This window comes from Octodon degus, unplaced genomic scaffold, assembly GCF_000260255.1.
Source record: "Octodon degus isolate 3935 unplaced genomic scaffold, OctDeg1.0 scaffold00069, whole genome shotgun sequence".
In the NCBI taxonomy this organism is placed as follows: Eukaryota; Metazoa; Chordata; class Mammalia; order Rodentia; family Octodontidae; genus Octodon; species Octodon degus.
In genome coordinates, this window is record NW_004524645.1 from 8,208,552 (window position 1) to 8,231,494 (window position 22,943).

The 22,943-nt window shown below is 39.3% G+C and overlaps 1 protein-coding gene across 2 annotated transcripts in view; it reads right to left on the minus strand.

The window, feature by feature from the left end:
- Positions 1 to 308: 308 nt before the first annotated feature.
- Positions 309 to 22,943, minus strand: part of Ace2 (angiotensin I converting enzyme 2) — a 57,439-nt gene continuing 34,804 nt past the window's right edge. Inside the window, exons 8-19 of one of the 2 annotated variants that reach the window (XM_023719548.1) lie at positions 22,400 to 22,569; positions 19,625 to 19,851; positions 16,510 to 16,654; positions 12,370 to 12,468; positions 11,474 to 11,596; positions 10,933 to 11,105; positions 9,518 to 9,576; positions 7,238 to 7,338; positions 5,077 to 5,193; positions 3,625 to 3,819; positions 1,884 to 2,013; positions 309 to 629 (exon numbers count right to left, since the gene is read on the minus strand). In XM_023719548.1, coding sequence (XP_023575316.1) covers positions 1,905 to 2,013; positions 3,625 to 3,819; positions 5,077 to 5,193; positions 7,238 to 7,338; positions 9,518 to 9,576; positions 10,933 to 11,105; positions 11,474 to 11,596; positions 12,370 to 12,468; positions 16,510 to 16,654; positions 19,625 to 19,851; positions 22,400 to 22,569 — 1,518 coding nt within the window. In that variant the 3' untranslated portion in view covers positions 309 to 629; positions 1,884 to 1,904. Of the gene's footprint in view, positions 630 to 695; positions 2,014 to 3,624; positions 3,820 to 5,076; positions 5,194 to 7,237; positions 7,339 to 9,517; positions 9,577 to 10,932; positions 11,106 to 11,473; positions 11,597 to 12,369; positions 12,469 to 16,509; positions 16,655 to 19,624; positions 19,852 to 22,399; positions 22,570 to 22,943 lie in introns of those variants that run through there. The other variant, XM_023719547.1, reaches the window with a different exon arrangement.

The window sequence follows — 22,943 nt, forward strand, 5'->3', positions numbered from 1 at the left end:
TTTTAAACCAAGAGTCTGCTTATACTTTCTAAGGAATGAAGAGAAATACAGACTGTGATAAGAAACTTTCCCAAAAGGCAAATCAGAGAGCAACTTCAGATAAAACATTTACTAAGTGGAATCCCAAAGTCAAACAGGAAAGAAGCAAAATCCATATCACATTAACTTGAGTCATTAAAAGATGTCAACATAACAGACTCAGGAAAGGTAGTCTCTCAGTTTTTATTCTGACCTGGGAATGGGTGTATGAGGGCAGATGTTGGATTGAAGGCCCCATCTTTACCTAAGTGGCGAAGGGGTGAATTTCAATTGCAGAAGGATAATTCATTGAAGGACTTCATGGAAGAAGGCAGTGTCTGTGCTTTCTAGCCTGATTACTTGCCATGCCAATTAGACCCCATAAGAATAGTTAAATTCTCAGGAAGCAAACACTCAGAGAATAGCTTCAGATTCCGTAAATAAATGTTCCTCAGGGCTCTGGGCACCACATGAGTTTTCACATTTCGAGTTTCATTTCATCCTTGCTTCCTCATAGCACAGAGCTCAGCAAAGTTAGGCTGTGAAAGACTTTGTAAGCGTACCATTGCTCTATCAACCACTCAGCTGTACTTTGTAGCAGGAAAGCATCCCTAGACAATATGGAAATAAATGGCTACATCAAGTTCCAATAAAACTTTATTTATAGGTACTGAAATTTGAATTTCATATCATTTTCATATGTCCTACAATATTATTTTATTTTCTTCCACAGTCATTGAAAATTACAAAAAATCAGTGTGAATTCACAGGTCATACAAAAACAAGTGATGGGCAGGATTTGGCCCAGGGGTCACAGTTTGCCAACTCTCATCATGGCCTGGGTACAGGACCCTCTTTGGAGAGTGTCCATCCTCTCAGAGAATGTTGTTATACTAGTGAAGGACCACAAGCCCTACCTGGTAGGCAAAATGAGGACTGCACTGGTTAGAAAACCCCACAAGATTAAGTCAGGGAAATGAGCGGGTTTTCCTAGTTTCTGTGTTACAGCTAGGCATTGTTTTCAATGAAAGGGATATACAAATAAGGAGAAAATACTATTGTATGTTCCTCTGAGCTATGGGCCCAATGAATATCAAGATGGTAAAACAGTTGGTAGTAAGGAAGCTTCAGTGGAGAGGCGTGGGTCCCAGGCCAAGACAGAGAATGCGATCATTGCTACCTCAGTATCAATTAAAAGATGCTGAAGAGCCTCAAATGACCCAGGCTCACTTGATTATCTTGAGGCTATTTTATAGGGGATTCTGAAAATCATTATCCCCTAACCTGGCTAATTGATCCACTATTTCCATTAGCACATTAAATTTATTAAGTGCAAAGTCACTCTAACATTATTCTGGCTACAATATAGTATGACTTAATGGGTAAAATCTGGACATATTAATCTATTGAGTCTAGTTTTAATCAGTCTGCAAGTATGCATGGCATCCTTCATCCTTCTCACTTGGATTAACTAAAAGTGAACAGTGGGTCCCACCTCAATCCCCACCAGTTTGCCAGCATGGATTTTACACAAGGTCCAGCACTTTCTCCCATGACATAGTAATGTATTCTTTTTGCTCTCCAACTCTAGCTACTGAATAGACATTTGTGTTTAGATAGCCTGGGAGGCCAAAGAAATACTTTTTCTCTTTCATTCTAACATAAACTTGAGGAAACAGAAGAGAAACCAAGTCCTGAGGCAGAAATAAATACTGAAAGCAGCATCATTAAAGATGCCCACTCCTCAGTCATAGTGTCTTTGGCAAAATTTTTCTGAACATAGCCATAGTTTTACGTTTCATGACATCTTTATAATTGTACATTTTCTATATGATGAAACAAACATTTACTTATAATAAAATCACCTTAGAAGGAAAAAGATTTTTCTAAAACGAAGTCTGAATATCCTCATTGTTTTGGAATCCTGTATTATTTTCTCCTTTATCAATGTCCACAGAAGAGTAAGGGTTTTCTTCTCTTTTGGTTTGCTTTTTCCTGTTAAGTAGAACAAAGTCACCTTAATACAGTGGTGGTGGAAGGATACTTTTCACTAACCAGACTGATAAAGATCAGAATATATGATGACATTGGTTTTGGGTTGGGGGAATGGCTTTCATAAATTGGTACTATTAGCACCCACTGGTTTATCTTCTACTGAGGGCAATATTTATCAAAATTAGAAGGGCACCTTAGCTTTGAAACAGCTTTCCTACTTCTATGATTTAACTTGTTGCTATATCAGCAAACACAGGGAACTATCTGTCTTACGCCATTGCTCCATTTTTATAGACACAAATATTTGGAAAGGACAGAAAAGTCCAACAATAGAAAACTGGCTAACAAAGTGGCAGTCTATCCACAAAATGAGAAATTGCATTGCCAGAAAAAAGGGGGAAACTCTTGGAACAACTAAGATGGGAAGATCTCTAAAATATGTTAAGTGGGAAATAAAAATATGTAGAATACTGCACATAGTTTGCATGTACTACAAAAAGATATAAAACCATATAAGTGGTGCCTTGGTTCACAAATGGTTTTGTTTGTGAACAATTTGGTTAGAAAACACAAGCATTTGGCAAAATTGTGTTTTTGTAAACTCTGCATTGGATTAGGAACATGCTCACAGTCAACTTTCTCACATGAACATGAAGGGGACCATCTTTTCTGGAATCATGCAGTAAATTAACTTCATGAAGCAAGACACCACTGTACCTCCAAGAAGGATAATTTGGTTGGCTTTAATAAGGAAACTTGGGGATAATGATGACACATACTCTATGTGACCTTTTGCATTTTACTAACATTTAATTATATGACTATATTCCCTAGTTCATGTCTAATTTTTAGAAGCTATTTGGGGAAACTAAAAATGTCTACACTGGATAAAATTGAGTAAAATAGACTAATATATGCAGAGACTCACTCAAGAATATGTTTTAACAACCTTCAGTATGGATAGTATTTTAGGTGCTATAAAATGTTATTAACCTATTTCATAATCTTAACAAAGGTCAGTTCCTTCTCAAAGGCAAAAAATAATCTACTGGCAAAGCAAAATGGAAAATGAGATTTCAGTGAACCTCAATCTTCAACTCAACAACAAATTAGAGGTTACTTTATCATGAACTATGACAACATGGAGTTTGAACTCCCCATGGAGCAACAAAGATGACTAAAGGACAGCACTCTAAAGCAAATCTCAGAGCTCATTTTTGAATGACTTGACAGTTGAAGCCTGTCACCAACCCAGTCTCTAGGGTCACGTCTAGACTAAGGAGCACTCAGAGTCAAGGATAATTCTCCAAGCCCACCCACTCCTTCTGAACTTGCAGTGCTTCTCTGTAGCAGAGAAACTACACTGTGGCTGGGAGGAAGTTCACTAGAGCACTAATAAACCCCAGGCTAGATACCTACTGTGTGGGGCTGCTAGGAAGGTGAAATGCTGAAACCATCTGATAAATTTTTAGGGAATGCATCAGAGTACGTTTAGGTGAAAACTTGTTCAAATAATTGATCTACATAACCTACTATTAATTGCACATTTTCCAGCTGAACTCCCTAAATCTTTCTGTTTTAAGATAGTTATGTCTAGGAAAAGACACTTACTTCCTTCGATCTCTGATCCCAGTGAAAATTAGGAGGACAATGCCAACCACTACCAGTCCCATCACAACTCCAAAAACAATCAGCCATATGGTGACAGGTGGCTCATAAAGAGGGCTAAGTGTTGGGTAAATCCCCAGGAACTCCAGACTATCGTCATCCAGGCGAAAAACATCATTGATACGACTCCGGGACAACCTATTTTCAAAAGCAAAATGCAGTACACAGGACATTTAAGCAAAATAAAAGCAGAATTAAACATGTAACTCCTGACAAACTCAGGGGTTCATTTCTCAAGTTGTACTGGCAACAGAAAGTTTGCGATCTCCTTGGAGTTTGCAGCTGCCTGTCCAGGAAGGGAAAGCTCTTTCATGATGATCTCAGTCAGCATTTTTTTTCCTAAGAAAAACACAAGTCTTTTGGAAGTAGTGAGTGGATCTGTGGGTGTGCTTGGGTCATACCCCCCAAGCAGGCCACATTTTCTAGGCACATCCTTCCCAGGTGGTCTTCGATCTGCTTTCGAAGATAAACAGGACTCACTGCTTATCTGAGCTCCAGAGGCTCATCTAGTGAGCTTCCCCGTAGCAGTGCATATACTATGCCTTTTTCTTAATGTCAAGGGGCACCAACTACAAAGACAATCCACTCTCCATTCCTTCTGTATGGTAAGAAAAAGCCAATGCAATTAGACAAATTATTTCTTCTAAAAACTTCACTGCCTATAATAAGACTTTTGCCTAATATAGAGGACATCCAGCATCCATGGAATCCTGTTGCCTAACCAGTTACAGCCTTTGGGCAATTAAATGAATCCTCTATCACTCTCCCTATAGCAAATGATGGTAACACCTGCCCATGTCTCCTTCAGCATTTGTTATGCATGCTAAGTGCATGTCTTTAGCCAGCATCTACTTCTTTCCTGAGAGTATTGTCATACCACAAGAAATGCGCTGCCTGCAGGCCAGAAATGCTGGAGAGTGAATGTCACTCGAAGCCGTTTCCGGCCAGATTGATGAGAGGTGGTAAATAAATATGCCAGCTCCTTCAACATCCTATAAAACAATTCAAATAACTCAAGTGTACATTCTGTAGCCTCCAGGGTTGCCCAACAGGATTCAGCTCTACTTGGCAGGAGTGGTAACTTGCTTGATAAGGTACAATCGATTGTCTACCTTCTCTTCTCATTCCTGTCCACATTTTCCTACCAGTACCTCTCAAATAAACTACTTATATTTAAATTCTTGTCTAAAAACCTACAACTGGAAGAACTCAAAGGGAGATAATTCTCTTGCTATTGGATTCTTCTAGAATTAAAACAAATTTGTGGGACAAAGTAAAACATGCAAATAACTCAGCACAATGCCTGACACACAGAGAAAGCACACTACATATTAACTATTGTTGTTGCATTGGATAAACCCTCCACCCTTATATCGTTTGAAAGTAAAATGTCACCTGATAGCATTTTCAACTTCATTCTTAGGAATAATGTCAGATATATTATTAGGTGCAGTCACAAAGAAGGTGAAGGAGATTCTGGGTGTCTCGTCACTCACTCGTACATCCTCCTCCCTGTGGAGGAACAAGAGAAATATCATTCCTTGTGGCACCTAAGGCACAATAAAGAGAGTAAAGACTTCCCCTGAGGACAAAAAGAAGATTAGGAGAAGATCACAGGATAGATACAAGACAGCGCAAAAAAAAAAAAAAATAAGAAGAAGAAGAAAGAATACAATTGTAAAAAAAAAATAAATAACAATGCCTAACGCACATGAAATCAACTACATAAAAGTTTGATATTAAGCTTTGGCACTACCTGTTCAGTTATGATGTAAAAATCACATTTTTTTAAGGCTAGGAAAAAAATTCCCAGCTGAATGGATCAAAATAGTCAGCAAGAAATCATTGGTGAGCCAAGGTTGTGATAAGCTTTGTCAGGGCTTCCATCTAAAATGGCCTCCAGGACCAGCGAGAAAGCTCAGCTGACTAAGCGCTTGCTTAGGTGAATGCAAGGACCTGGGTTCAATCCCAGGCACCATGTGCCAGCCCCGCTCAGGGGGCGTTGCTCCAGCCACTAAACTGGGGGTAGTGGCACACGCCTGTAATTCAGCGCTGGCAAGACTGAAAACGGGAGGATCACCACAACCTGGGTAATGAGACCCTGTACCAAATACATATTTAAATAAATAAATAAATAGGAGCCAAGGAGATAGGACCTGAGTTCAATCCCTGGTTCCGCCAAAAAAAAAAAAAAATCATAATAAATAAATAAAATAAAATGGCCTCCGAAAGTCACATGTGTTTAGAGCTGGTGCTCCTGGAAGGTGATTAGATTGTGGGAGGCAAACCCCATTACTGAGGAGGATAGTCTTGAATGGGTTATTGGGAAAGAGGGCCCAGTCGGAGGAAACACCTCACGGAGGACATGGCTTTGAACGGTGCTTCTGGTCCCTGGGTCTCTTCCTGGCTCTTGCTGTCTGGCTGCCTTGTGATGGTACTTCCTTTACCACACCCTTCTGCTGTGATGTTTCTGTCCTGAATTCAACCAAACAGGGACTGCAAGCTCTGAAGCCATGGGCCAAAATAAAACTCTCCTCCTTTAAATTGTGTGTCAGGTATTTTACTCCAGCAATGGGAAGGTGATCAACACAAACATCGTGGGCAGAATTGCCCAGTAACACAGACGGGGAAGATATCTTTACATTTGCTCACAGGCCCCACTCCACAAAAAGTGTTGTGTTTCATCCATGGCTGAAGAATTTTCTTAAGTAGCTGGTAATGTACAATGTAATATATGATGTGATACGATTGTGCTCTTGGGCTGGCCAGATAGCTCAGCAGACTAAAGCACCTGCTTGGGCAGAGTGCAGCAGCCAGGGTTCAATCCCAGGAGTGTTGTGCAGGCCCCGCCCCTGGGGCACACTGAGACCACAATTGAGACTGGGTGTGGTGGTGCACACCTGTAATCCCAGCGTTTGAGAGGCTGAAAACAGGAGGATCACTACAAGTCCAATCTGTGTGGTAAGACCCTGTAGACCTTGTAACAAATACATTTTAAAAAATATTGTTTTCTCATAACTGTCAAAATGATCCTGCTTTATATGTCTTCTCAAATATTAGTGAGATTCCTTCTGTTCACTTTTGTTAAAATTGAATACCACACATACATGTGTACGCACACACACACAACAGCATTTCACAGCCCCTTTCCTATTATATTTTCTCTCTAGAAGTTATTGCGATGTAATTCCACTATATTTCATTTATACCACACACACACACACACACACACACACACACACACACACACACCAGAATCTAAGTTCAATAAAGGCAAAAACTTGTTTCCTTGTCTCTCAGTGCTCAGTGTGGTCAAAGACATTTACAGAAGAGAGAGGTGATGATTACAACAGTGTTCTTGCCACCTGCAAGTCAAATAAACCACAACCATCCCTAAATGCAGCGACCCAAATTCTAGAATGGCAAAGAAGTTCAAAGGTTGTCAGGAGGCTTTTCTTAATTTCACTTGAAGAAAGCTTAAGCAGAGTATTTCCCCAGATTCTAAAGGAAAGGAATTCCTGGTTGGAGATCTTGAAAACCTAGAAGGTGAACTCACGTAAAAGGAACCATCTGGGCTTTTTCTTCTAAAAAATACACTCTCATGGCATATGCAACAGATGACCGGAACAAGTACATTTCATTAGCATTCCATTTGTACTGAAAATTCAGAAGAAAAACACTATTCAGCAGGGATCATAAGGTATATTTAATATCTGGTATTCCTCAAACATTACTGTTAATATTCCTTTGGGCTCACTAGTCCTTTCACTTTAGCCTTATCTAAATTGCATAAGCACCCAGAGGCAAGGTTTATAGATGGGAGTAATCTCCCAACGTTGGTTTTACTTTAAATGTCTATCCCAGGCTGGGGATATAGTTCAGCGGCATAAGCTCCTGCCTGGCAAGCACAAGGTCCTGATTCGATCCCTGGTACTGAGAAAAAAAAAATTGTTTAAAGTCCATACTGTGTGAACAAAATTTTACTTTAGTAGAAAGTAAAATATGTATATATGTAAGTATAAAAAAGAAGTAAACTGGAGATTCAAAGAAAAACAACATGGTAATCCACTCTAGTTCTAGACAAATGCCTTGTTTCTTTAAGGCATAGTTTTTGAAAGATAGCTCCAAGTGGAAAAGCAATCACTCTTTCCTCCAGCAGCTGGCAGTAGAGATCAATGAATGGCACATGATTCTTTTTTTTTTTTCTTTTTCCTTTTCAGACAAAGCAAAAGTATATAACAGGATTTCACAAAAGATTTGTTACATTCTCCTCAGCTTGGTTTTACTTAGCTTTAGGGAGGAGGAAGTTACCTCATAGTAATAATTGGTATTGTTGCTAATAATATTTTACACTACTTTCAAGTTTTAAAACTTTTAAAAGCTGAGTTCTCAAAATAATGCTATATTCACCATGAACAGCTTGAACTTGAAGATATTCTGGCCCTAAAGAATCTATGCAGGAAGTCCAGTTCTAGTCTTAGCAAGGTAGTGTTGCTCAGTGAACCAGCCTTAGACTGTTCCGTTATCAAGCTCTCTGAAGACTATTTACCAGTCCCTCACTGTAGGAAAAGAGAATCAGAGCACACATGTCCAGGGAGGAAAAGATAACTGGAAAAGATCTTTATTATTACCTTTTTAAGTTTTATTTATGTGTCGCAGGATCTTGCTACACAGTTCAGACTCAGAGCGTTCCTCTCGTCTCAGCCTTCACAGCACTGGGATTACAAGCAGGAACCACCACGCCAGGTTCAGGTACAGGGGATTGAACTCGGGACCTCGAGCTTGCCAGGCAGGGCATTAAATCGCCTGGCTATCTCCCCAGCCTCTGGGAAGGATCTTGATCTGTGGCTTTCTTAAGTTTTCATTTTCTTTTTTTCTTTTTGGTACCAGGTATCGAACTCAGGACCTTGTACTTGCAGGCAGGTGCTGAGCCACTGAGCTATAGCCCAGGCCCTAAGTTTTCATTTCCTACTCTTCTGCCATTTATATTTTGTTGTCTAGCAGAAATTATACCAATTTATAGAATCTATAAAAATTATACTAAAATTATTTTTGAGTCTTGACCAATATTTAAACCTCTCAGGAAAAATAAGGAGGTAAAACACAGTCTTCAGATCTATACAACAAGATGCCAATTTTCTGTTGCACCTTGGACTGTTTTATCTGATAGCCCCAGGGTGATTTCTAAACCTGCAAAGATTGCTGTTACCACACCCCACTCAGACCTCTTATCTCTATCTGCCAGAAGCAACCTGTCCTCTCTCCTTTCTGATCAAAACTACTACTGCACTTTCTCAGACTTGCTCACCTGAGATGGATGATCAATAGCAAACAATCACTGATTAAATTAATTCACATGAAGGTGTAATAAGATTCTTCTGTAAAACACTTTTTACCCTAATAGGGATTTGTAAGTCAGTGATTCAAGTGCAGCTGGTCCATGGACCACACTCCGAACAAAGCTACGGTACAGAGAAGATTTGCTAAAATAAATAAAATGATCTCTGCCTCTAAAAACAACCTCTCAAACTATCACATCCTTTTTCTTGACTATAAGTCATGGTGAAATTGGATAATTTGATAGTTAAGGATTGGTACAGATGTGTTCATGCTGATCTGCATAATCCTTTCCAAGTAATAAGTAAAAAAATAGGCATTGCCTAACCAATGATGAATGGACTAGTAAAAAATCCAAATGCTGAGAATATGGACCATATGTAAAGATCCATGTGACCTCTCTTCTTTTAGACAGATCACACTTGAATGGACATGTTGTGTCCTATTTAAGGGAAGCACGTAGACTAGGAAACAATGGTGCGCCTTCCAGGGTACTCACCGCGTTATCTCCAAGAGCAGATTTTAGGCTTATCCTCACTTTGATGCTTTCTTCAGAATCTGATTGGAGAGAAATCACAGACTGTTGGTTTCAAGTGTCAGATGGACCTTATGTGTTTATTTCCTTCCTCTCCCAAGGTCCCATTAAAGTGATACTAAAGGAATCTTGCAAAGTTATAAAATACCTTTGGAAAACAAAAAAAAATGACAGCAGAGGAGTAACTGGTTTCTGAGGGGATAGGAAACATCGGTCTGAAGGAGTCCAGACAGACCCAAGAAGAACCAGAGGATCCCAGAGAAGCTTAGTATTCAGGTATTGGTACGGGTGAGAGGAGACCACAGCAGTGAAAGCACAGGGAAGGAATACCAAGCTGCGGTGGATGCCTCTCCGGGGAACAGTTGATCCTCCACCTGATGGGCCCTTGCTCAGTCATCTGGAGATATGTTTCAGCAGAACAAGAGATTGTCTAAGAAAGAAGACCTCGAATCCAGCAAACTGGATTCTGCCCGTGAGAAAGACAAACACAAAACCCAGGAGTAAAATGGTGACCTAGATTGGGACAGGAGGATATAAGACTCCAAGTTTCTAGGGAAAAAATGAGCCTGAAAAGAATAGATACATTGGAATAATTGGGAAAAAATAAATGCTAAATAGGGCCGACCAAATAGCTTATGGATTAAAGCACCTGCTTAGGCAGACACAGGGGCCGGAGTTCCATCTCTGGGCCTGCCCTGCCAGCCCTGCCCCTGAGGGCACACTGAGACAACGATTGAGACTGGATGTGCTGGCATGTGCCTGTAATCCCAGTACTTGGGAGGCTGTACACAGGAGGATAACTATGAGTCCGATCTACACATGAGACCCTGTATACCCTGTACACCCTGTCCTAAATACAAAAAAAAAATGCTAAATAGATGGCAAATTGGATATGGCCAAAGTATTGAGGCAAGTAGAAACACTGGGGCAAAAAAACTAAGTAAGATAGCATACAATATAATACATTGCCTGACTCTGCAGGCAGAATGATACAAACACTGATAACTACTAAAAATCATGATATAGGAGAGAAGAGTAGGCAGAAGTGTAGGCCTAAAACTGACTGATAGCAAAATAGCAACATAAATAGTATTTAGTAATACAAAAGTAACTCCCCAAAGAAAAGATAATTGCCTTACGGTAGTATGTGCGCTTGAAGAGCAAGATTCAAGTGTCATGGACTGGAGACTGTTATGCTCTTTTATTTTAAACATGAGACTAATAAAACACTTGAAAGAGTGTGAAGTGGAGCCAGGAGCAGGTTTGACATAGAGAGAACATGTACTCATCCGAGCCACAGCCCCCTAAGACGGGGACCAAAGGAGACTAGAGAAAGAAGATGGAGAGTGATACAAAACATGTAGGAGCAGCATACTCACATGGACTCCATTCAGTGCGCCACCCTACAAAAGAGTTCCGGTTCTGTTCTTTCAGCCAAGTAAACAAGGGCTCAAAGTAGTTAAGCAGTGGTCTTACATCCATATTCTTTGCTCCAACAACATTTTCCAAAGCTAAGGTCCAGGGTTCTGATGCTCCAAGTCTCAGCATGTTGCTACATGAAAAAAAGAAAGGAGCAGGTGCTTTGAGAGAGTCCAGATATATATTTTTATGATCTGTAGTGGACTTTCCTTGACTTGACTAAATTTGCTCCTGGCAGATATGAAAATGGGAGACATTAATGAATCCTTCAATTTCATATTCTAATTACTACCAACAGAGCTCTGGTGTATGACATGTAGAGAGCAACCCCCTTTCCTATCCATCCCATGGTCTAGCTTTTTGTCTGACCACAACTTAAATATCTGCTTTGTGGATGAGAAAATTTTGAGATTCCCCAAAAAAGATCAAATTTGAAATTAGGTGTGAAAATAAGTAATACTAGGTATTAGGAAAAAATCGACATTTTGAGGTATTTCTTACAGCAACTTCTGTCCAGCTTCAGTGGAATTGGAGATGTCACATTTGTGCAGGGGTCCTACATGTTTAGCTGCTTGACAAAGGGCTTCCTGAAACTGGAATTGGTAGATGGTCCTTGTGTAATACCTGTACAAAACACAAGGAAACAAAAAAGTAGCCACACGGTTAGTTACTGTGGTAGACTCATAAGTTGGGGCAGATATTTAAATTCTGGGGCTCAAGTAAACAAAGAAACACTAGCCAGATCTTTCTCCAGAAAGAACCAATCATGAATTCTCTAGATGCATCACAATCTACTTGTATTTTATGTGCCAGCTGAGAAACAAGGCATACCAATACTCTATTAAATGTTGGCTCACCTTTGTATTGTTTTACAGATTTATACCACTTTCCTATAAGTAATGGCAATCAGCCCATATGGAGGGTTGGTGACATTACTTCCATTTCACTAGTAGAGAAACTGAGGCCCCACAAATTCAACATATTGGACTAACAGGTAGAGAATGTATGTTTTTAGACTTTAAGTTAAGAATGCTCATCAAATACATGGTGAAACAAGGCAGTAACATGATGACAAATAAAATATGGTTTTTTGTGTTGTTTTCAGCGCTGGGAATCAAACTCAGGACCTTGCACTGTCAGCCAGGTGCTTATGCCACTGAGCTATCTCTCCGGTCCTAACCAAAATACTTTTTTGTTTCTCCTGCTGGTATTATTAATTCCTTCATGATGGAGAAAGGGTTCACACTGAATTGAAATTGATCATCTACATTGAAATTGTGGTAGAAGGTGGAGACACAAAAGTTATAATTATGCCTTCACTGTGCTTATTTCTTCCTTGTTAGCACAGCTGTGCAAAACTTTACAAGTGGAACAAAGAGAAGAAAATGTTCATTTACCGGATAAATGAGTAATCGTTAGAAACGTGGAATAGGGATGCAGGGTCACAGTACGTCTCATCATGAGGCACAGGTTCCACCACTCCAACTATTTCTCGTCTTCAGAAAGAAAAAGAAGAGTGTTAACTTGGGGATCACCCACCATGAGGAGGTGCAGCTGGGCACAACTAGCACAGCTTCATCCAACAATAGTACTGATGTTGGAATTGACTGTCAAATGAAATAAGAACAGGAAAACATCAGAAAGTGTACCCTTTAGATGGTTATGTCTTATTTTCTTTTCTGTATTTAGGACAGGGTCTACAGGGCCTATGTGGTCTCACTGCATAAATCGGACTCATAGTGATTCTCCTGTTTTCAGCCTCCTAAGTGCTGGGCACGCCACTATGCCCAGTCTCAATTGCCATCTCAGTGCACCCTGGCGTGGCACAGTGGGGAGCAAACCCCAGCCGCTGTGCTCTGCCTCAGCAGGTGCTTTAGTCCGCTGAACTATCAGATGGCCCCATGTCTCATTGTTTGATTTCAACCAAAATATAGCATTGGAAAATATCTCTATCTTTTAAAAGTACTTAATAAAATTCAGAAAGCCCTGGTAATTCCCCCTCAGGCACCTTACTTCATGTGCTCCAGGTAAATGTATTGTGAAAATTAAATCTTCCTTACACTTCAGAGCTAGCTCAAATGTCCCCTGCTCTTGAAACTTGCCTCTGATATCATGCACCTTCAAGCACGGTTAACCCCTCATGCCCCCTTAGCTTTCTCTAGCTGCGTCTCCCAAAGTTGTAGCTATTCACGGACAACTCTTGCTTGCCTTACAGACCTGCACTCCTAAAGCATGAGGTTATGTCTTTCATGACCTTTAGTTTCAATGATAAACATGGTGCCTAACACTAAGGCAAGACTTCAATTCTACTTCTTGGATGACTAAACGAAACACTCACATATTGAATGGGTTACTTTCAAAGTTCAATATGTCTACCTTGAAAATAAACTAAAAGAGATCAAAAATAGCCTGCAAAAAAGGTGAAAAAATATGTATCTGGCATATTTTAAACAAATACATTTTCCTCTATCATTGTGTGGTCAGTGTAGACAGGAGCAGCAATACTCAAGCTCTAAAAAAGGGCACGCGCCTCCTTCCTTGCTCTCAAGCAATATTTATAGTAACACAGAAAAATCTTAGAGGAAGAATGGCACTGCTTTTTTTTTTTTTTTTACCGGGGATTGAACTCAGGCCTTTGTGCTTGCCAGGGAAGTGCTTATTCTACTGAGCATTCTCCCTGGCCCTTTTTTTCTTTTTTAAAGTGAGTACAACTTAAAAGTAAATCAGAAAGAATCACAAGTGATATAGAATTTCCCTTAACAGAATAGTGTAAATTTCACAGTATTTGCTGTAACACTTAGTGTTATCTTCCAAGCAGTTATTCATATTGCCAGATATATGCATGTAAAATTGGAAGAAGAAAAAGAAAGAAAAGTGTAAGAAATTATGAAGAGAAAAAGTACAATCAGTTGAAAAAGGAGACAAATTAAATTATTATCTGATCCTTTCCACAGTCCAGTACAAATGCACAGTACAGTTGTCCAAACCACCATCTTGCATATAGATAGATAGATATAGATATAGATACAGATATAGATATAGATACATAAATCCCTTTCCCCCACTCCCTCTCCTGTCCTTCTTCTCAACTCAGTAACTCTTTCATTTTAATGAATTGATATCCTTTTCCCAGTATTTATTGTACCTTTCATATTCTTCTCTTTCAGATTCTCACACTAAGGAGACAATATGATGTTTGCACATGTAGGTCTGATTTCACTTAAAAGTATGTTCTCTAGTTGCATCCATTTACTAACAAAAAAGTCAAATTTATCCTGTTTCATAGCTGAATAATACTCCATTGTGTAAAAATACTCCATCTTTATTATCCATTCTTCAGTTGATGGGCATCTGAATTGTTTCCAGGATTTAGCTATGACAAATTGTGCTGCTATAAATATGGGAGCACTCATATCGTTGTGATATGATGTTTTCATTTATTCTGGAAAAATACCCAGGAGGGGAATAGCTGGCTTGAGTGGGATCTCCAATCCTAGATTTGAAGGAATATCCATACTGATTTCGATAGTGTTTGTACCAGTTTACATGCTCACCAACAGTGCAGAAGGTTTTGTTTTCTCCCCACGGCCTCTGCAGCATTTGTTATTGGCTGACTTCTTGATGTTAGTCATTCTTTCTGGGGTGATATGGAATCTCAGTGTTGTTTTCATTTGCATTTCTCAGATGACCAGTGATCTTGACCTTTTTTTCATATACTTACGCTCCATTTGTACTTATTCATCTGAGAAGTGTATATTCATCTCAGATGCCCATTTTTGGATTGTGTCTTTGAATTTGGGGGGCCTGATTTTTTTCATTCTTTTTTATTTTTAAATTATTATTTATTTTAATGAGAAAAAAATAAAATAGCAATGAAACAGTTTTAAAACAGGTTAGTAAGACGTTTATAATAATTAATACATTGCATATTGTTGTCTTTGTAGTAGTTATTCAGAGGACAAAATGTAGGTACGATATCTTGTCTAAACAATATTAGTGCAAACTTTTATTCTCAGTGAACTAATCGAAAGTAGCTGTATATCTATCCTAACTCTCCTTGTATACATATATATTTTTCCTTCCCTTTTTTTCACAAAAAAACTGTCCTTTATTTACAGTTTTGTGAAGTTAGTAACACACGACACTGGGTTACCTAGCAGCTGATGGCTAACCTTAACCAGACAGGATGTTCAATTCTTTATATTTCCTAGATAGAAGGTCTTTCTCTGAGACACAGTTGGCTATCATTTTTTTCCAGTTTGTGGGTCTTCTCTTTACTCTGTTGGAGATTTGCTTTGAAGTACAAAAACTTTTCAAAAAGATGAGATCCCACTTGTTGATTCTTTAAAGTATTTCCTGTGCAGTTTGGTTCTTGTTCATGAACTCTCTATCTACCCCTAGATCTTTAAAATTTCTACTTACAGTTTCCTCCAGAAAATTTAGTGTTTTCATGGCACTGGTTTAAATGTGTAGGTGTGGAGTCAAATGTTATACATGAGATCATCACTTCAAAATGGAAAAATAGAAAAAACAGAAAAAAAGTGAAAAGCTCTGACTTATACGTGATGGAGAAAATATTTTCTATCACTCCCTCACTCTCTCGCTTTCTCTCACTCTTGCTCTCCTCATAATTATGCTTCCAAACTCCATTTGTTTCACGTCTGCATGTTCCTGGCATTGTGCAGGGCCACTAGGATGCAGTGACATGCAATGTAGTGCTGCCACTATTCAAATGGGTCACTAGTAATTGCCTAACTACACCAGCTTCCATCTAGCCTGGAAGCCTCTTCCCTTCCATACCCACCTGGTTAATTTCCATACCTTTCTCAGGACTCAACTTGGAAGTCTGTTCATAAGAGAGTGAGCGAGTGAGAGAAAATATTTTCTCCATCACGTATAAGTCAGAGCTTTTCACTTTTTTCTGTTTTTCCTATTTTTCCATTTTGAAGTGATAATCTCATGTATAACATTTGACTCCACATCTATGCATTTAAATCAGTGCCATAAAAAAACACTAAACTTTCTAGAGGAAAATGTAGGGGCTTTGGATTGCCCCTTGGACAATCATTGAGCCTGTAGCCTTTCTTGGCATCACACATTGCAGTGCTTTCATCTTCCAAATCATGCCTTTTATTTGACTAAAAGTTTCAGGACTACACCTGAAATGATGGTTTGACCCCCAGTTCTTTGCCCAAAATGTGAGGTCATCATTTTTACTTAGAAAAATAAGTAAATTGATCATCTCCTAAATAATATCATAGTTTAATGAGTGACTCAGTCTCTATGCTAGAGCATCAAATTGTCTCACCTGACTCAAGATAAAGGGCAGTGCAAAGGAAATTTTATTTGCAGAGATGGCACCCAAGTGGAAACTGAAAGTATTAAAAGGAGGCAGTTAAGCACATGCACCTATGCGTGCGTGTGTGTGTGTGTGTGTGTGTGTGTGTGTGTGTGTGTGTACAGGCCAGTCAAATGCTTTTAAGTAAACAGCAATTCCACGAGAAAATGTTCTACTGATTGCATTTTCATTGACTTACTTCATCTCCCACCACTTTTTCATCCACTGCTCTTTGGGAATTTCACCCCTGAAGACCATCCACCTCCACTTCTCTAACATGTAAGTGAAGGGCAGAGTTCCAACAATCGTGAGTGCTTGTTTGAGTAAGAAGTTTATTTCTGTTTCTAAAAGTGAAATGAGAAAGGACAAATATGAAGATGAAAATGACAGTAGATATTTTATGATAAAAAGAATTTTCATAATATCAATATATACTTACTGTAAGGAGTATAATATGAGAAATATTGACAATGGACATGTTGATAGATACATATTCGTTTTATCATTTAAGGATTTGGAATAGGGTGAAGTCCAGGAACAGAATAGTCCTGAAAGTTAACCCTAACCCTATTTTTAGTTGGTTTCAATTGCCTTGGTTAAACATCCCTTATCAGAGTTCACTGGGACTATGTCATCTCCTTTCCAGGCATACTGTTTATTCTTGAAAGCTCCACAAGGCCAGTGATTGTTAATGTGCCATTCAAAACTGTCTACCTAGTCCAGTGTCTGCTACATAATGCCTTCTGTGAGTCCTTGGTAAATACACAAATATTAAACAGATGTGGTGACAAGCCAGTAAAACAGGGGTGGGAGAAATAAAAAAAATATTGTACTATTGCACAGTAGGTTGACTATAGATAGCAGTATGTATTGACACTTCACAAAGCTAGAAGAGCAGGGTGGAGTCATGGGTAGAGCACGGGCCCAGCAAGCATGGAGTCCTGGGTTCTATGATCAGCACTGAAAAAAATAAGAAGCCAGAAGAGAAGAATTTGGAAGGTTTTAACATTACACAGTGCATAATGTATTGAGACATCATATGTGGTCCTATTAATGTGAAATTTTGTATTTTTATGTGCCAGCTAAAAATAAATTTAATATAAATATATAAATAAGCCTTCCTAGAGGATACCATTCAGTGGGTAACCAAAAGTGAAATGTACTTTCATTGCACTATCTTCCATACTGTGAATTTTAAATGCTTTCACAAGTCATGTAATTCTGTCTTCCTTTATTAATGACAACAAAGGCAGTAAAGTTCTCCTCTACTATACAAAACAAGCTGTCACTGAAATGTCAACAGGAGAATGTTATTCCTTCTGTATATCACTGAATCCATAGTGTCTGTCAAAATGTCATGTACCATAGTATGGGCTCAATATGTGTAGAGAGAAAAGAAAAAGGTGGGAGGAAAGAAGGGAGGGAGGGAGGGAGGGAGGGAGGGAGGGAGGAAGGAAGAAAAGAAGGAATTTGTTTAACATGATTCATCAATCAGGGGCAAAGAAAGGAACAAGAGATTTTCACACCTGTGGTTTAATTGTGTCTAAGATTATCTTAAGAAATACCGTGAGTCCATCATATTTGTCAACTATCAAGAAATATTACTATTGATAAAAGAAATTAGTGTTCATTCATTTGAATGAATGATATATTAAAATTAAGAAGTAGATGTGTTTGCCACTAACTCTCTTTCCTTTGTTGCTCTCTTCCTGGAAAGACTCTACTACTAATCTATAGTCCACCAGGTCTGTGCTTACAGTAACTACTTCAGACTTGCTGGTGGCTTTACACTGGCCTACTCTCAGGTCACCATGAGATCACCAAGAGTCTGGAGCCAGAGATGGAGGCAAAATGAATAGCCCACACAATGATGATGTTCGTAACCTTGAACTCATTGAGCAAATACTTCAGCCAGTGTAACCGATCATTAAATTGCAAATAGCTAGAATAAGGGAGATCAATATGTGAAAGAGGAGAGAATATTAGGCTTTAATTGTCCTTCTTTTGCAAGAAAAAAAATCTAATTTGTGATTTCACTGAAAATCAAAATTACATCTTCACTGAAGAATCTAAATCTCTGAAACATTTGTTTTGTTCCGTCAACCAAGCCATCCAAGACAAAGCAGACTCCCTTAGGGAACGAAGTTGAAGGATATCAGGAATCTGAAGTGATGCTACAGAGGAAATATGTGCTTCCATGAATTGATCAAAATATCTCAGTCCCTTGCAATTTTGATATGACTTCCGCTATTTTTTAAGAACTCCCAAATTTTAAGCTGTACTTTGCTTTTCAATGGGAAAGGCTTTAAATTAGTGCTTTAGTTCTGGGTCTGCTGTTGCTTTTTAATTAGTATGCATTTGCTGTCTATAACAATAATTATATTCCTCCTAGGGAGTTGGTACATATACATATTGTTAAGTTTAAATGGTGCATAATGATAAGAAAGAAAAATAAAAAGTAAAAAGGTCTTTATTGTGAGAGCAGTGAAGACCACAGAACAGGAGATGTGGAGCTGCTGAGGGCCTGGCCTGGGAAACAAAGGCAATATAGGGCCAGGATGGAGATGGGGCTTAGGGGCGGCAGTCTGTATGAGGTGGCAGATAGTGACTGGGCAGGATGGCAGGAACAAAGAAATAGGATATTGTGAAAGGGAAGTAGGAAGTTGTGATCTGACCAGGGAGGAGGAAGGTGGATCATAGCACATGACCTCCTGTGCTCGATGCTGTGTTGGCCTGCCTCCATAACAGCTTATCAGAATTTTTACTAAGGCAGAGAAAACCCATCACATATCCCATCTTGATCAGTTTTACTCCCCTCCCTCATCCTATCCTCCCTTATGGTGTCTTCTGATGTTAAGCTGCTTTCTATCTCTTTTCTAATTTCCTCCTTCATAAAACACTGTTTAGAATCTGTGCTAGCTCTAATATTTGGCGAAGTTTTTCCTGAAAACCAAAAACACCTACTCAGCAATCTAACACAAATTAGTTGGATGATTGTGGACAAGACATTTCAGCTCTCTGGGACTGTTTTATCATCTTCAAAAGAATCAACCAAGCTTCCATTTGGTATTTATTAGAGTCTCAAAACTATTCATTTAGTTCCCTCTCTTATTGCTTGCTCAAAAGTACAAAACCACAAATTGGCATGTTCTGATATATACTTCCAAAGTGGTTTTTGCCAGTAGCAATTCCTAGTTACTCATAAATATCTTCTATCTGATGTGGCGAAAATTAAATATTTCATACATCTGTGAATATGTACTTTCTTCGACACCATACAAATAAATACCCAAAGCCATGAAAAAAAAGTGTACCATTGTCTTCACGAAAATCTGGTGGCAGGAGACCAATGGACTTCAGATGCTCAGGTGTAGCTGCAGAAAGTGACATGATTTCCCCCACAGCTTCATGAAATCCTTCATTAGCTCCATTTCTTAGCAGGAAAGGTTGAATGGCATATGCCATGTCATACTGGATGTGTCCCATCTCATGGTGGGCTGTCAAGAAGTGGTCCATTGTCACCTTTGTGCACATCTTGATTCTGCACAAAAAAGGCAAGACTAAAATGAATCTCATTGAGTCACTTCTAATCATGATAATACAGTGGTATGGAGTTTTGGTAGCATGAATTACCTTTCCGTAACTTGAACTCACCATAGAATCTTGAATATCTCCCTCTTCTGTCCTTATGTACTATTACTCAATAGAAAGTGATGGACAAGGCTGAATTCTACTCTCTTGCTCATACTAATAGCAAAAGAAGTAAGCAGGATTCTCTGCTATAGAAACTTGGAAGCAGATACTCTATAAATGACCATGGCCAGGGGCATAACAATGAGTGAATAGAAGCATTAACAGGGCATAACTGAGGATGCAATGTGCAATCTGGACCTTGACTGATGTGCAGGAGTTTGCCAGGTAGGCGGCAGGATTCCTGTCATTCCTGGAAGCCCTCAATGATAAAGGCTTGAGAAAAAATAAGATTTTTGTGGACACTACAAATAATTCAAAAGAGCCAGAATAGGGAAATAGTACAAGGGGCTTGAAATTGAGAATTGGGGGTCATTAGCAGGTGAGTTAAGGAGTGGCTCTGATAGTCCATAAAACACAAATAGAATGGCAAGAAAGAGGGCCAAAAACAAAGCTTTAGGAGGTCCTAGTACCTGAGTGTTGGGCAATGGAAAATGGAGAAAGTGCAATCAGAGAGGTCAAAGGAGTCTGTAAGAGGGTGACAGTGCAGAAACCAACGAAAAGGACATTTGAATGAAAATTGGTAAATATTGTCTACTGCTTCTGTGTCCCAGTGAAATAAGTACTGCATTTGCCAACTAGGTGGTTCTGCAACTTGGCATAAACATTTTCAGGGGGGTGAGTACACAGGTCATGCATCAGTGGATTGTCCAGTTAACTTTCCTAGTACTCTAATTATGTAACTCCCTATAAATATACTTTAAGGACACTTTACTTTTTAAAAATAGACTCAGCTTCCTATATACACCCTAATGTGACATGAACTTGCTTTTCTAACTTGATTTCTTTGTTACTTTTTGAAGCCACTAAAAAACCATTACACATTTACTACTTGCTGTATATAAGAGTCTGTGCATTGAAAAAACAATATATATATCCCATATATCCCATTCTTAAGCCTGTTTGCAGTACTGGTAGTACTGGGGTTAGTAAGCTATGGACTGCTGCCTGTTTTTATAAATGAAGTTTAATTGGAACACAGCCTCACCCATTTATTTATGCATTGTCTATGGATGCTTCTGTGAGTTTGAGTACATGCAATAGACTTTCAAAGACTACACTCTTTTCCACCTCTGGTTCTGTGCACAAACAGACTACCAGTCCCTACTGCATGGGTGCTGTGAGCCCTACCCAGATCTCCTTTATCAGGCAGGTCCAGCACCCCCAACTACCGCTACCCAAGTCATAGCTAATAGAGCTAACAGATGCTTTTTTTCCCCAATACTTTGGCCAAATGGGAAGTACCTCAGCCAGAAGGTTGTCTCTCCATACTTTGGGAAGTCCATAACCAATGACTAATAGAAATCATAAAAGGCCAGCCCCATTATCTTCAGGTGTAACCAACTCTGGTTCAAACCGGTTCCAGAGGTTCATGGGGTCAGGCTGAGGCCATGTCTCCAGCAAACACCATATCCTTATCTACTTCCTTTCCCTGTCCCAGCTTGTTTCCCTCACTCCACTTTTTGGGAGAGCTCTCCATGCCATGCACAAAGCCCTTATCCAAAAATCTCCATTCCAATCTATGAAACCCAGCCTGAGACACTTACAGACAACTGCTTCCTGGGACTTATGGCAGTGCTTCATAGAGAAAGAAACTGAAACCCTAAAAAGTTAAATATTTTGTCCAAGGTTGCCTAGTCGTTAAATGACACATCTAAGATTCCAAAGTTTTTTTCTTATTCTGCCACATCACACGGACTTTGCTTCACATATTTGTTTTTCTAATTTAACTTGCTGACTCCAGTGTATCCTCCACATCTTGCTTCTCTACATCTGATCTTGCTATCCTTCCAGCTTGGTGTCCTCCCAGTTGCCTGTCCAGAACCTTCTCATATGTTAAGCCAAATTACAGTGCCATGCACAAATCCCTGTCTGATGCTATCTGCTATTCCAGGTGTGGTCAGTTTTCTCCCAGTATGCCATAAACGATTCTCTGTCTTCCTTATGGTATGTACCACTTTCTGCCATTACCCCAGTTTTGAAATTACCTATGCCATTTCACTCACAAGAAAGAAACAGAGAGGGGACTAGTGTCTGGGTCACTCCATGTTCCATAATTCTCAGCACCAAAACTTACATAATGAGGACACCAACATCTCATGATCATACAACTTTAATGGGTATGACAATATTTCACAGTGAGGTAAGTTGTCTGAAGTTTCGAGTTATGGCTTTCTGGTGATCTATCCCCGGAAAAAACTCAGATGTGCTTTCATGGACCCCCAGCCTCAGTTCAAGTAGAGTTAATTCATCCTTTTTGTTCTCAGAGAAGCAGAAAAGGACTGCCTGGTTTCCCCTGTCGCTCATAGTATCTGCACTGTAAGTATCAGCTCAATTACCTGAAGTCATTCTTCCCCAGGTCCCAAGCTGTGGGATGGCAGACCACTTTCCTGCCATCTCCTGGCTCAGTTAGCATGGAGTTTTGCCAGAATCCTTGAGTCATATGAGGAAGACCAACAGACACAAAGAACTTCTCAGCCTCCTTGAATATCCTGTCAGCATCCCAGGACTGGTGGGGGGAAAGAACAGTATTTAATTATAGCATTAAAATAACATCATTCTTTCTGTTGGATGTACACATTGGCGTAATCTTTCCAAACAGCAACCTGACAACATGTATGGACAGCTTTTTAAACACTTACACTCTTTGTCCCAGTAATCCTGTCTCTAGGGAACTAATGTAGGAAATTATCAGAAACTAGGATGAAGAATTACATTGAGTCTGATTTTCAATAGAAAAAACTAGAAACAACCACCAGAATGTTTAAATAAATCATGATCTTCTTGGAGAATGGAAATTGTGCAGCTGTATAAATTATATTTAAGACCCAGTCCTAGCCCAGGTCCGGTGAGTGTGCAGAGAGTTTCCTGCTACCCTGCGCC